The 16,088-nt window shown below is 41.8% G+C and overlaps 2 protein-coding genes across 2 annotated transcripts in view; one reads left to right on the top strand and one right to left on the bottom strand.

The window, feature by feature from the left end:
- VPS50 (VPS50 subunit of EARP/GARPII complex) overlaps window positions 1-13,523 on the bottom strand; it is an 83,661-nt gene extending 70,138 nt beyond the window's left edge. Inside the window, exons 1-2 of the mRNA XM_079948437.1 lie at window positions 13,370-13,523; window positions 9,896-9,964 (exon numbers count right to left, since the gene is read on the bottom strand). Of these exons, the coding sequence (XP_079804563.1) occupies window positions 9,896-9,964; window positions 13,370-13,402 (102 nt within the window). The 5' untranslated portion in view covers window positions 13,403-13,523. The remainder of the gene's footprint in view (window positions 1-9,895; window positions 9,965-13,369) is intronic.
- A 1,298-nt stretch (window positions 13,524-14,821) lies between these two features.
- HEPACAM2 (HEPACAM family member 2) overlaps window positions 14,822-16,088 on the top strand; it is a 32,521-nt gene continuing 31,254 nt past the window's right edge. Inside the window, 2 exon segments of the mRNA XM_079948454.1 lie at window positions 14,822-15,284; window positions 15,287-15,322. Coding sequence (XP_079804580.1) covers window positions 15,254-15,284; window positions 15,287-15,322 — 67 coding nt within the window. The 5' untranslated portion in view covers window positions 14,822-15,253.

Below are 16,088 nucleotides of genomic sequence, written 5' to 3'. Positions count from 1 at the left end.
TGGCCTATTTATTCTGAGTGTGTGTATGTCATGCCAATAAAGGTTTGATGATGATGATGAATAGCAAAGGGGAGAAAGGGGGACCCTACATTTGCTGCTCTCTGTTGCCCTAAAAAAAAAAAAAACCTGCTCTATTAAGGCAAAATGAAACAGTGGGATATTCTGCTAATCTTCCAGCAGAACATGGAGGGCCGATTTCGGCAGCTCCCAACACTATCATTATGTGGCCGTGCACCTACACATACAATTATATATCTCATTAGTACGGCAACCTCTATGCCGAGCAACAGTAAAGTTGCTAGTGGATAGTTTTAATATATTTTACGAGACACAGAGATATTTAATTTGTCACTTTTCAATTTCACACAGCTGCAGAACACATCCAACATGTTACTTGAAAACAGAATAATAGTTCTACAACAGCTCAGATTTAATTAACAGTACCTGAATATTTAATAGACCTCTTCCTGAAATAAAAAATAAGATTTTCTCTAGTCTAATCATCACAGTAAGATTGCATAAAACATTAATTTGACTGCTCTAAAGCTATTCCATTAATTTCTCAACTTGAGCTCACCGTGCATGACTAATTAACAGCTTAACCAAAGAGAAACCAATCAAGAAATAGACAGAAAGCAGCAATTGCACAACGATCAGTTCACATGTAACACTAAGCAAACCACAGGGGAGAGAGGCTCCATCTCCTTGGTCATTCTGGTTGCCCTATTCTGAACTTTTCCCAACTTCACAATACTCTTTTTGAAGTGAGGTGGCCAGTACACAGTATTCCAAATGCAGACACACCCTATAATGGCACTATATTGGCAGTTTTATTTTCAATTCCTTTCCTAATGATCCCTAGCATGGAATTTGCCTCCTTTTTTGCAGCTGCTAAACACTGGGTCAACATCTGCATCAGGCTATCCACTATAACCCCAAGGTCTCATTCCTGGTCAGTCACCACCAGTTCAGATCCCATGAGAGTAGATGTGAAATTAAGATTTATTTATCTTTGTCCCGGCATGCATCAAGATTGTGTCTGAGTTTGCTCTTGCTACTGCGATGATAAGGTAAGCCAAGTCATGGTTTCACTTAGCTGAAGGTAAGGTTTGTCCTATTAACGGCCTCAAAAAATAGCATGGTGGCAGCAGAACCATAGGAAAAAGGCAGACACAATCTCCTCTCTGAGAATATGCCCATTTGCGCGTTCACACTAAATCACACATGGAAGTTAAACAAGAACTGGGCCACTAAAACCTCAACATTTGCACCAAAATGGAAAGGTGTGACCATTCTATGTATTGCAAGGCTTCTATATAGGAAGTCAAAAATATAAAGAGCAAATTACAAAGTCAATTGGATCCTTAACTGAACAGAAAAGAGAAGCTGAAAAGAACAATAAAAGAGGACTTGAACAATGTTTACACACTGCTACTTTTTTTAAAGCTGGGGATTTTGTAAAGCAGGGGATTCACAACGGGAGGGAAAAAAGAAAAAAGCAGTATTGTATACAAACTCACAGAGTGCTCTGCTCCCACTAAGACGAACACTGGCATCAGGTGGTATGTAAAATGCAGCTCTGTCCAAAGCAGCAAAACAAAACACCTCCATACCCAAAATAATCTCTCTCCCTACTGTTAACAAGTGGGTGCAAAGGCATTGCTATTTTTTAAACGAAAGTGCTTGTACACCCATCCATCATAATAAATTGGGCCACAAAGGTCCAATGCCAATGTAACTTTCCCGTTGTTGGAGACTGCACTTATACAATTTCTCTTTCTCTTTCCTATTTGAATCCTTTCACTTCCCACCTGAGACCGAAGTCTTAACTGCAGACCAACTGCAGATGCAACTGCCTGTTTTGCAGCCTTGTGCGTTGATGTTAGCACAAACAACAGAGTTCACGGTATCGGCCTAACAACATGTTCTCTTATACCATAGAGAATCTTGGGGTACTATCTGCAGGAGATACCTCAATAGGATTAAACAGGGGAAGCTACATTTCTAAACCCCAGAAACAAGAAAACGCTCAAAATTTCCTTCTGCCAAAACAGCTCAGAAGTTACAGGTACCTCAGGTTACATACGCTTCAGGTTACAGACTCCGCTAACCCAGAAATAGTGCTTCAGGTTAAGAACTTTGCTTCAGGATGAGAACAGAAATCGTGCTCTGGCAGCATGGCATTAGCCCCATTAGCTAAAGTGGTGCTTCAGGTTAAGAACAGTTTCAGGTTAAGAACAGACCTCCAGAACGAATTAAGTACTTAAACCAAGGTACCACTGTATTTCTAAACCCCCAGGAAACCAGACATGTTCTTTGTTGAATGGAAGGATGTTGACACATCTCATTTTCTCCTCTCCCTGATCCTTGGTCAGGAAACATGAAGGCACCTCTTTTTTTCCTCATGCTGCCTACCAGAGTCAAGACTGAGAGGCTGGTCTTAGCAGAAGGAGGGAAAGATAAGAAGCAGGAGGGGCAGAGGAGAATAGAAAAATGGGGCCAAGCAGGATGGTCCGCCCTCCCTGAAAACACTGAGCAGCAAATTGCCCAGGAGGACAATTAAATGAACTGTAACTATTCAAGTGGTGAATTTGCAAAGAAATGGGGGCTTAACTTGATTGCGGGGGAGTTAAGATTTAGAAGTGCTTTTGATTCAACTACACATCGCCAGACATAAAAAAAGGAGAGCAAATTCAAATAATTGCCAACTGGTATGTGAATCTACTTTTTATGCATCATCTAAAATTTCAGGAATCAAAACACACATACTTCTCTGAAACATTCTGAGTGCAGGTTCAGACTTTGGCTGTCTCAATTAGTTATATTAATGTGCCACCTTGTGGACGATCTATGAAATTGCAGTTTCAAAAAGCAATGCTAATATTTTGGTTTCTTAACACAAAGCAAAGGTGATGTTCAGCTTCGCAGAACGGAAGCTTCTACATAGCTCCACAGTAGCAACTCCTAATATATTTTTCAAAAATCTGATGGAGTGAAAATCCGTGGACCACAGATCCTACAAATGCCCCCAAATTTAACAAGCGCCCATGAATAAATTCACTTGATTCTGGAAAAAGGATACAAAAAATGCCACCTTCTAACAATCAACCAAGTATCACTCAGGGGTTCTTCAGCATCTAACACATATCTATTTAGCATAATGGCTAATGAAATGTATCCACCAGTGACAGAGGTGGATAGAAATTTATTTTGCAGTGGATTTTGTTGTTTTACTATTAATTAGATTTAGATTTTATTTGTTTTAAAAGTATTTTCCCCCCTTTGGTTTAAAAAGAAATCAAGATTTAATATAAACATGTTAAAGCATGTTAACAAAAAATATTTAATGCCTTCAAAGTGAGACATGAACAATAACACATGTGCAATGGCAGTAAGTTGCTTTTCTTCCTAAGAGAGAGAGCTGGGGAGAGCGGAAAATATCTGCCTTCTGAGGTACAGCATTATGACCCAAACAATAAGTGTGGTGTTCTTGTGGGCTTCCTAATAAACCTAGGGATTAGAAAGTCAACACAGGCACAAATTTTTAAAAAATGCTACCCTGGATCACACAAGAATAATTCTCCAGGTCCAACCTGTTTGACTACTTTATGCCCTCAAGCTACTGAAGCTTGCCAATATTTTCAAGGACAGGCAACCCCAAAATTGTGTGTCACTTCAAGAACCATCAGGGCTACCTCCCATTCTCAGAAGCCCCTTCTGTACCCACATGTACCGTAACAGAGATCCTCTCCATTTCTAAGTCCCTTAGAGTCATTTTGCCTTTGCGATAGAGATCTTGGGGTAGCGGAATGATGTGCAACTTCAGAATTGTGAGAATGCACATAGTTGCACAAACTGCTGTGAACACTGCTGGATGCACCTGACCTTTCTCTACATCAGGGGTGGGAGAACGGTGTTGTTGCTCTCCTGTTCCCGTCAGCCGCAGTCGGCATGGCCAAGAGTCATAAATTATAGGAGTTGAGACTTAGGGTTGTGGGTTTGAGCCCCAGGTTGGGCACAAGATCTCTGCATCCCTGTTCCCCATCCCTGCTCTGAAGATGGCTAGGTGAAATCATGGGGAGCCTACACAGTCCCAAGCATAAACCAAGCCTTTCAGTAAGGAAGGTATGAAGTTATCCTAGAAGACTGATCCATCAACAATGGCACAGATATGCCTTCTGCTGTGTTCCTGCTCAGCCTCAAAGCACCGCTGTGGATTTCCATCCTACTGAATTACCTCCGCAGTCCCCAGCCTGCTCATGAAAGTGACTCACTTTTTTTGCTGTGTTAATTACTAGCTTTTTCATGTCTCAACATATTAACACCCTCCTGGGTGAGCAGGTAAACAAAACAGTCATTATGATTTACAGGGTTGCCTCTGATCTAAACGAACTCTGCAAGCATTTAATTAACAATCCTCAGGGATTCTGACCACCAGCTTCCTTGGGTACACAGAGAGGTCTCCAGATTTTCCTGAACTACAATTCCCACTATCTCTAATTATTGGCCATGCTTGCTGGAGCTGATGGAAGCTGCAGGTCAGCAACATCTGGAGGGGCAAAAGTTTGCCCATACCTGTTTTTGGTAAAAGAGTTAGCAGTAAGCAAAGATGTCGGAAGCTGGTGGCAGCAGTTTTTACTGATTTTTTGTTTAAAACTCAAACATGAATTTTACAAAGGAGTTTTTCATCACAATACAATTTTTAAGCCCCATAAAGAACAACACCATACCATAACAATTTCAAGTGCAGAATATAACTAAAACCAGTGCAAGCTACGAAAAGGAATTCCCAGCATCACATGGTCCTATTAAAACCAGTGTACTCAAAAAACGCACAATTAAAACCAACAGTATAAATGTGGGTGTGTCTTTTAAGCCCATTCAAGGAGCAGGGATAATATGAGATCAAATTCCAAAACTCTGCAGGCAACTTGCTGATAATTCTCCTTTCAAAACAGCTTTCTCTGCACAGAAAGCCTATGGACTTCACAGATCCTAAGATGTCAGTATTGTCCAACAGACAGTGTGGACTCGGTGAACCTGCCATGGATACTATTTGACTGGTACAAAAACAACCACCACAACACTCCTGAAACCCATGAAAAGAAAAGAATTAACAGGTGTCATGTTTGCTGAAGCAAGAATAGCTGAGGCTTTCCCCCCATCAACTACAATTAGCAATCCAACTGCTGGGAAACTGTGATTTACAGACAAGAACACTTGCTTGAAGTGGTGATACCATCTGGGTGGATTAGTGATGTCTGCACATTGTTGGTATGGCCAGAAGACTTGTGCTTTTCTGAATTAAAAAAAACTAAAGTCCTCCAAAGCAAGAACCAACAGGTGATTAAGTTAACACGTTTTCCTGTCAATCCAGTCCTGTGCATTTAAAAAAACAACAACCCCACAAAGGATGTCCAATCCTATAACATAAAAAGTGATAGATAAACCACTACCACACATACAAAAAGGAGATGGGAAAAATAGATCACCCAATGATGAACAAGGCAGAATTTTGAAATTAAAGGTAAGAAACACTGAGGAAGGAAGGAAGGAAGGAAGGAAGGAAGGAAGGAAGGAAGGAAGGAAGGAAGTTGATTTTAAATCTGGACAGCCTCTAGAGTTTCTTTTTTAATTCAGCATGCCTCATCCTCTTTAACTAAAGGCCACATAACAAACATAGCCCAACTACCCAAACCACATTCCTAACTAGCATGAGGGAACAACAAAACAAAGGGTTCAGGTGTCTTCGCCAGGCTACTTCCTCAACCTGCCTCCAGCTGTCCTTTGAACATTAATGAGTTGCTACAACAAATGTGTGGTAAAGCCTAAGCAGCATTCTTGTGCAAATGGATGGTAACAAACATTATGCTCCCTATTCTAATCAGCCACCATCACCATCACAAGTTAAGGACACAGTGGCCCAGCAATGCAGGGGGAACATATTTGTGTGTACATTCAAGGAGCTGGAGAGGAGTTGCCTTCTGCTGGTGGACTCTGGCCAATGGGGCACAGAACCTAGGAGTCAAACCGTTGGGCCATCTGGCTCAGTACTGTCTACACTGACTGGCAGAAGCTCTCCGGGATTTCAGGCAGAGATATCTCTCCCAGTTCTACCCGAAGATGCTGGAGATTGAATCTACAAAGCAGGTACTCTATTACTATGCTATGGCCTTTCTTTTCAAAAACATCAGACATGATGGGAGTTGTAGTTTTAGCAGCATCTGGAGGTCCTTCCCATTCCTTGAAGATTAAAGACAGTAAAAACTCTTGCTCAAGCTTTCTTGGAAAGTCCTCTTATTTTCTGTTAAGGTTCTCTCTATTCTGGCTGAAGCCATTAATACAATTGTGGTCTTTATACACTGCCCCAAATTACTACAGTCCAAAGAGGATTTAGCTCATTTTTGATCATGATATCATGATGACATTTTAATGTGTGGTCATCTCAGGCTCTATAGCATCTGTACGCCAAAAGACATAAAGAAAAAAAACAGGAAAACAATGTGAAAAATGGGGAGACCAACCTAGCTCCATCCTCAGCAAGAGAAGGACGAGCTGCAGGGAATATGCTTTGGCCCTCCCTGCAGGAAAGAACACTAATAAGAACACTGTAATTAGAAGCAGTGGCTGAGTTTAGTTTTTTCCTCCTCCCTCCCAATCCTTTTGCCTTTCACATCATGTATTTTAGCTACTAAACCTGAGGGCAAGGCCTTTTCTTATTCCCGATTGTTGGACAATGCTTTGGGAGCCTTTTTTTAAAAAAAAAAAAAATTAGAAGCAGGTAAAAATATCTGAAACAAATGTACAGTCTACATATGAGACTTATACTAGATCAAAACTGGTGACAGCAAAAGCCAAGTTGTTGCGATCCAGCAAAATTCTGCATAATCTGGTAAATGTTTGTTGGTTTCAGGAAAGAGTGGAATGCGTATCAGAATGTCCTTTTTAAAGGAGTCGCAGACTACTTAGAAATTATACCCAGTTCATCTACCGCATTACTGCTCATTAAAATTCACAGCAGCTTCCCAAGATTTCAGACAGAGCTACCTTTTGCTGGAGAGTGAACATGAGACCTTGAATATGTATGGCATACCATGTACCCTTCCACTGAACTGTGTCCCTCTTTGCTCACTCAGGTATTCATTTCTGCACAGGCAGGCATGAAGATTCTCTCACACAACGGTACAGCAGAAGAAACTGCATATTCTTCTAAGTGCCAACATGGGTGGTGAGTGCCAACAGGGCTGTAGCCAAAACAGACCCACTGAGAATCAAAAAGGACGTATCAACATGCTTGGAAGAATCCTTTTCACAGAAACAGAAACAAACAAACAAAAACGTTGAAGGCGGAGGGGAACTGATCGTGCTAAATGACCACAGAATGCAGAGTGCCTGTTGGGAGATGGAAAAACAGTGGAGTATTCTGGAAGGGGGTATGACTGGCTAGAAAACTGCACACACAGCCCAAAAATGGAAAGAAGATAAAGTCCCAGAGAAGAATGGCAAATTAAATTGTTGGACTATGATGAAATTAAATTGTTGGACTATGATAAAATGGCAAAACTGACCGGAAAGCTCAGGAACCAGGAAGATCAAAACTTTAATAAAGAATGGGAAAATGTTATCATTTATCTTGGAGACCACTGTAAGCAGTTGAAAACACTAGCAGGATTCCAATAACACTTGTCATGTAACAAGAGATAGGGTCATAAAGGAGTCATTAAAAAAATGGGGATTATTGAAAAAAAGATGCAGTAGAAAACGTTTAACAACAGAAACCATGCAGGGGAAGGTGGGAAGTCCAAAGATTCAGAGGAATCTTTTAATTGTGGATGTGTTGTGGTATTATTATAACTTTAATTTTGTAAAACCAAATAAAAAATTACCGTATTTTTCGCTCTATAAGACGTACCAGACCATAAGACGTACCTAGTTTTTGGAGGAGGAAAACAAGAAAAAAAATATTCTGAATCTCAAAAGCCAGAACAGCAAGAGGGATCGCTGCGCAGTGAAAGCAGCAATCCCTCTTGCTGTTCTGGCTTCTGGGATAGCTGCACAGCATGCATTCGCTCCATAAGACGCACACACATTTCCCCTTACTTTTTAGGAAGGAAAAAGTGAGTCTTATAGAGCAAAAAATACTGTATTTGAGAAGTAAAACTGCACACACACACACACACCCTTGAATAAACAGCAATTGAATAAAGCAAAGGAGAAACCTCTGTCCCTCCCACAAAAAAAATCAAAAATAGAATCTGGGATCTATTTGTATTGACTGCACAGACTTGTATTGCACACAATAATCCATGGACCTTCTAAGCAACTCACATAAGAGTAAAAATAAATATCAAAGATTCAGAAACTAGGAGCACTAAGCAGCCTCTGCATAATACAGAATCAAAAGATCAAGATCTAAAAACTGGAGCTCCAAAAGGTCTGAGCAAATAAAGCAATCTTCCCCTGATGCTTAAAAGACAGAGTGTCACCCAACTGGATGCCAAAACAAAGAAAATCCTATCCATCCCACAATCTCTCAATGTGGGGGATGGAAGAAGACTATACACTAATGATCTCAGTATTGTGAGGCAGGGAGAGATACATTTGAAAAGAAACATCCCCTCCTGTCCTATTCCTGCCCAATCTAGCTTCCTCCTTTGAATGAACAGCCACAGAAGGTTTATTCATTCATCAAGTGTATGGTGTGGTTTGTTGCAAGCTCTGAGGCAGAGCAGAGCACACACACAAAAAAAATGAGAATACGCTGTCCTCGGTTTAAAGCACATCTTTTTTTAAAGAAAGCTCACTGCTCATCAACACAATGACACAAACAAAGCCCAAGAGAACCACAAAACAATGACAACAGCAAAACCCCATCTCTTAAATTGAAAGAAGTGTCTTTTGCTGAAATATTATAAGAAATAAAGCACGTACAGTTCAAAGAGGCTACCAGTGACTAAAAAATGCATCCTTTAAGTTAATAGGGAAACTGTCAGGGAACTGCCATCGGAAAGACAGGAGGTGGAGGGGCTCTCAGAAGTCAGGAGAGACTCAGCAGCGGCGGAAGGCAGCAGCAGGGGGAGAGTGGGAGATCAGGGAGAGAGAGAGAGACGAAGGAATGGCTCAGGGAGTCTTCCAGCGATAACAGCGGAGAAGTCTCAGGTCCTCCCATAGGTACACCCACTCCTCGCCGGAAACTGTCGCGCCGAGAATCTAGACGACGCGTTTCCGTCAAGGAGCTTTTATGCTGGAGTAGATTCCGTAAACGCCCACTGTCGGATTCTGCCAGCGACTGAGGGAGCCATGCTTAAGGGCTCCGCTAAAAACAGAGCTTTGCTAAGTTGAGCAAACTCTGAGGGACTAAGCTTTTACGCACAAGCAGCTCATCATCCCATCACAGAAACTTTTTTCTCTGGCTTACACAACCCACCAGAGATATACATCATAGTGTAGACAATGGAAAATAGGCAAGGGGGCAGAAGGGATAAGGGGCAACTACCCAAACATCTTCTAATACTTCCTGCTAGCCCAGAAGCGAGAAGAGAGACTTTGAATGGTTGCCCAGAAACCACACGATTCCCCCTGTTTGTTTCCTCTTTTCCACCCCAGTTTAGCTCTTGCTGAGCTCAGTTGGCATGAAACCTATCAGAAAGAATGCAACAGGCAATAGCAGGGCCTTACTTCAAAATGGTGGGAAACACAACCAAGACTCACAAAGCACACCAGGGCCTGCTAGCAGCCTTCCACAGGCTAGATTCTGCCCACAGGTCACCACTGCAAACAATTAATGTGATAAGTTAACTTTGCAGTTTGAATAAGGAGCGATTCACAAGTACAAGAGCACAAAAAATGACAGAAACTATGATAGCTCACAGTACCTACTATATATATACCATACCTTGCTTGGAATTCTGAAATTCTCCAGGGGGCTCAGATCATGAATACTCTCCTGAGGACTTTTCAGACCCTTAAGGGAGGAAAAGACAGCTTATGTAATACAGTCCGCAACCTCCACAGAAATACTTCAGAAATGTTTTGGTTTGGACTCAGTCTGACCCTTATGTTTCCATCCCCTTATGGTTTTGATTCATGGGCTACTTTTAAAATGAGGCTGCATTTTAAATTGCATTTTAATCTGTATTTTAAATTGGTTTTTTCCCCTATTAGGTTTTTACTGTAATTTTACTGGTGTTAGCCACCCTGAGCCCGGCTCTGGCCAGGGAGGGCGGGTATAAATAAAAATATATTATTATTATTATTATTATTATTATTATTACCCACAAATAAGTTTGCAGGAGAAAGTGTGTGTCAGCAATTTATTGCAGCCATTGCCAACCTGATGCCCTCTGAACATTTTGGACTACAACTCACATCAGCCCCTGCCAGCACAGCCGTTCTAGCTGGGACTGGTGGTCAAACAACCAGTGGGCACTAGGCTTGTGAAGGTTGATTTTCTGGCACTGTGCAGGAAAATAACTTGATTCCTGCACTACGGGGGTTGGGCTTGATGACCCTTGAGGTCCCTTTCTCATCTACAGTTCTATGATTCACCTGAGTTCAGAGCTGCGGCATTCCCTGCTTCCAGCAGCTCTGGATCAAACGAGCGTCTGATTTGTTTTCCCCTCTGCTTCCAATCTGGAGCTCCCCATTTTCATTCTATCAGTCCCACTAGTCCATTTTCAGGACAGAAGAAGGTTGCCACAACCCATCCGTATTGCTCCTCCCCTGCGGCTGAAAGCCACCTTACCACCCATCCCCAGCTTCAGATCCCAGTTGTGAACAGTTGTACCTCAACCACTGCAATTTGTGATTCCTGCCCTGCATTGCAGTTGTCGGACTAAAGGGCTCTTGGAGTCCCTTCTAACTGTACAATTCCATGATTCTGCAATTTCCTGAAAAGAGTGACTATGTATGGTACCAGGTCATAGCTTTAACAATATTGAACCTGAAAGTTATTTGAAAACACAGTGGGCTCTGTTGTCCTAATCAGGCAGCTAATGGTATAACAAGTGTAAAAAAGACAAAATGCTTTCTACATGGCACTGGCTGCCAATAAGTTACTGGACGAGATTCAAAGTGATGGTACTGGTGCACAAGGCCCTATACAGTTTAAGTCCTGAATACCTAAAAAATTGTCCCACCCACTACATACCAATCACTGTGTTCTGCAGATACCATTCTGTTAGGGGGTCCATTCTGCACTATGTCCTTTAGTGTGGCAACACCTACCCTTTGTAAATCCCATTATATTCTCTATTGCCTATTCTCAATATTATATTCTCTATATACATTATATTATCTATATTCTCATACTGAGTACCTGCTAAATATGCTCCTTTTTCAACAAACCTTCCAAATCATGGAACCTTCTTGATGCCAGCTGGTATCTGTATTGAATCTGAAAAGATCTTATGTGCTATAATTGCTTTAAACTGTAAATTTAATTGTTTTATATATTCCATGGTTTAACTGTTTTATATATGTTTTTAATATATTGCAAATTGTTTTAGGATGCCTGTGTAAAGCAAATCATTAACAAAATAGATATAGTAATGGCCGATCCCAAGGAACAAAGAAACAACATTTACTGAAATAAATTCTATTGTCTAACTCCATAGTTTTTAAATTTAATATATATATATTTAAAATACCGTATTTTTTGCTCTATAAGACTCACTTTTTCCCTCCTAAAAAGTAAGGGGAAATGTGTGTGCGTCTTATGGAGCGAATGCAGGCTGCACAGCTATCCCAGAAGCCAGGACAGCAAGAGGGATTGCTGCTTTCACTGCGCAGTGATCCCTCTTGCTGTTCTGGCTTCTGAGATTCAGATTTTTTTTTTCTTGTTTTCCTCTTCCAAAAACTAGGTGCGTACTGTGGTCTGGAGCATCTTATAGAGCAAAAAATACGGTATATATGAAAAACAATATACTTTGAGAAGCAAAATAAGAGCAGCCTAATCCACTGAAGTACTGAGGACATACTATGTCATCCCTTTAATAGCAAAATCAGGAGTGGACACAGAGATATTCCACATGTTTCTCTCATGCTTCTCCAAGCGAGCATAGCTCTATTCTTTTTCAACTGGGATCTTTCCGGGAACAAATCATTGGGCAGTTGCAATCCCATCAGAGCATTACATTTTGCAAGTTGATCAATGTAGCCCAGTCCACACACACTCCAGAGAAGAGATTTCCTCTGATGTTTATTGTGCCTTTATACCTACCTCATATGAAACAAATTACCATAAAAACAATAGCATCTGTTTTACAAAGATTACTGTCATCTCTGTTTCCCCATTCTGTGCTACACTTCCCCAGAAAACCTACAACCTCATTGTATGAGTTCACCAGCTTGGTAGGTCCTAAAGGCAGCTTTACTTGCACAGATAACATATGGCTCCTTCTGTCATCAAGCACAGAAAAAGAAATTAACAAGTACATATGGCTCCCAAACACCAATACCATTACATCACCCATAGAATTCAATGGATGGGAGAAAACCTCAAACTGACCAACCCACGGTCCACATGGATAACAGAAAATGTATCTGAAGACCAGGTCAGTCCCTAAGCCTAAGGATTTGGGAAGCATGCATTAAGGAAAAAATGTGGACAGCCCAGAAGGCGGTAGTTCCCCCTTTCTTTCAGGAAAGCCCATGCCTATCTCCTTCATTCACCAACTCCTTCCCACAATGTGTCCCATTCATTCAGAAATCCTTCTCGCGAAAAAGAAAACAATGGAGAGTACCTAGCTATTTTTTACTCAAAACAGACATAGACCCACTTGAAACTGAAGGGCCTTAGTCATCATGCTCTTCAATCTACTCTGGATGTGACTAGCAATGGATACAACGCCAATGCATGGCAAGTTCCCATCCCTGTTCATCCTTACTGGAAAAGATCCCCTGCCCTCTTGGAAGCCCTAAGAAAACTCGACACTTGTATGCTTGTGAATTCCTGCCCTCCCCCACACTGAAATTTCCCTAGGAAAATTCATCACAACAATCCAATGAGGCTATCACCTTATGGGCAAGTCCAATTAAAAAGACAACAGGATTCCCTGCAGAGGAGAAAACACGCACAGAAATTGTGGCGCGTGTATTTTAAAGGTTTCCCGTGTCTTTCTTTATGCGACACATTCACATGGCCACCCTGCCGCTTATTCCTATCACCCGAATGCCGCCTGCGTCCAAAGCCTTCCTTTCAGTTGCGGAGATTCTGGCCTTGTCCTACAACCGCAAAGACCACTCTCCCACGACGCGGGGACCCTCCCACCACCCGCCCTTGGCACCGCCGGCTCCGCTCTTTGCCGCACCTTCCTCGCCGCCCGTGCAAAACCTCCGCTCCCCGACCCGCTTGCCCTCCCGGCGGTACCTGTCGGGTCATCAGAGACTTGATCTTCTGCATGGCAACGCAGCGCCGGCCGCTTCACAAGCTTCTGTCACCCATCGCGCTCCGCTCCCTCCGACACAGGAAAGCCATTTTGTACGTCACGTGATACGCTCTTTCGCTTTCCTGTTGCATTGTGGGATCGGTAGTTCAGGAAGGACACGCTCCTTACCACACTCTGGACCTGAAAACGTAAGATACACTACAACTCCCATCACGCTCAGCGGGACGTCTCTCCGCTCACCTCGAAGAGTAGACGTTCCAGGAGGGAGGAAGCTGCATAGAGATAGAAACTTTTAAAGGGGCAATCTGATACATGGAGACGGAACTTCCTGGTTTCTTCCTGGCTGTCTCCGTCCCCCGACGTTAAATGAATGGTGACCCTAGAAAACAATCGGGATTTTAGTAGATGCAGCTGGTCAGCAGGGCTTGTTTGTTTTCTCGTTTAAACGTATTAAAATGCCTTGCTTCTGGCAACACACTCCACTATCCTCCCATTTGGATGGGGGCCCTGAAATGTTTAATATTTATCATGTTTAATATTTCAGAGATGGAGCTGAGCTTGGGTTGCCTTGGAGTAACAAATTCCCTGTACATAAAACCCAAACTTCAGACTGCAGCAAATCTGTTTAAATTACTCACTCTGATTCCTCCCAACCCTAATCCAGAATGCAGTTTCACGTCAAAGTCTTGCTTTTCTTAGATAAAATCGCATAAAATTGCGTTAGAAAAATGGTGAACTCCTTTGCTGCTGCTGCGCTTTGGTGGGGGATAGCTGACTCAATCACAGCTACCGTTAAATTCCAAATCACTCCATTTTTGGTGGGTTGACAGCTGTCACTTCCACCTCGTGAGAAACCAAAGCAAACACGCAAACTTGTAATTCTGAGGTTGCGGCGGAGGGCGAGGGAGACGGGCACAGCGAAGCGCAAAGGTGCTGGGCTTGCCGTGCAAAGCAACGGCGCCTCCCGCCGGCCAAAAGGACATTTCTTCTTTTATTCCTGCTATAGTACTTTGTTCAGAGCAGATATCCCTTGACTTTAGGCTTGACGGTCCCAAAGGAGATCTTGCATGTTGAGTAGACTGTCCGGGTAGAAGTTGTAGGGCCTGGCAAGAATCCTTTGTGCAAGGATAACTATAAGAATATAGAAAGAGGCACATATATTTTAACATTAATCTTCCATGTCCCTCTTTGGGCTAACAACCAATCTAAAACATTTATTATCTAATATTATAGCGAATAATGTCCCAGAGCTGGCACAGAGATGAACCATAGTATGTGTTTAAAAGGAATACTTTTTGCACACGCACACACACAGCCCCTTTGGGGCTAAGAACTGATTTCATGCAGGTTTATTATATAATATCGTGGGGAACAATTATGTCTGACCATTTCTGACCATTTCTGAACATTTCTGAACAGAATAAGCTAGCTAACTGGCAAAACACTTCCATTTCTAAGACTTAGGAGCATGCACAAGTCAAAACGTTATTCCTCCGGGTAGCTGTTTAGCTGTCAGCTGTAGGAAGGTGAATGTAACCTGCGTGCCGCTCTGGGCTCATTTATTTTTTATCAGTGTTGAGTGATTCATTCTGTATGCCCCATTTATCATGCTCTGTGTTTGCTGTGAATATAAACGGAGCGGGGAACTTAGGGTCACAGGCAATGAAGATGTCGAACACTAATCCAACAGGTGTTCCCACTCCCTCTGCCTTTTGTATACACATATTCAAATCACCTAAGGCAAGCCAGGGTAGGGGTTGATAAACTCGCTGCTGATTTCCCTAGCAAATAAGGCCCACGGCTGCTGGACCAAACTCTGGCTTCACATGCACACCAGAAAGAAAGGGCTGCTTGCATGAGACAGGATGCTTTCATGGAGCCTTTTAGCACCACATTTTGTGACTTGCAATGCAAAATCTGTGTTCTGCTTTTAGGTAAGATCTCAAATTTCTTCTTATTATTCTAATATGTATTTAATCCAGGTGCAAGGTTTTGTTTCAGTTCCATACTTTTGAATGTTTTTAGCTTTAGTAACTTTACCATTATGAAACAACCAGGAACTGTCAGTTTTCAAACCATGTGGATTTTTTTTAATCCTACAAACGTATATGATTTGTACAGAAAAACTGGAAATAGATAGAAGGGTAGGTAGGTAGGTACTAACTGCAGTGGGTAGTGTTGGGACAATCTTGGTGTTTTCACTCTGGAAGGCTGCAATCCTACACCCACTTACCTGGGAGCAAGCCCCACTGAATGCAGTGGATCTTACTTCTGAGTGTGCATATATAGGGCTGTTCTGTAATATGGAATCTTTCGTAGAGCCTTAGAAAAGCAGCAGGAAAATTTGAGGTATCAATTATTCTCACTGCCTTTTTTGAAAAATACATCATGCAAATAAGGTTGCTTCCTTTTCAGTTTTCCATATGTAATGGCCCAGTATTATCAATAGATCCTTCTGTCTAAGACATTATGGTTTTTGTATAAAGAAAAGTATACTTAGCATTAAAAATGAATGGCTTTTCATAAAACACCACACACAAAAATTAGTAAGATGGGCATTCAGCAAGATGTATATGTTTCCCTAGGAGAAACATTTATTATCATTATTAATGAACTGTTAAAAAGTTGCAGTGCTTGTGAATGAAATAAATTTCATGGCTATTTTATGTACTTTTATACATTGTGATTAAATTGGCTTTT

The sequence above is a fragment of the Podarcis cretensis genome (genome assembly GCF_951804945.1).
Source record: "Podarcis cretensis genome assembly, chromosome: 12".
NCBI lineage: Eukaryota > Metazoa > Chordata > Lepidosauria > Squamata > Lacertidae > Podarcis > Podarcis cretensis.
This window is presented reverse-complemented; position numbering and strand designations above follow the sequence as displayed.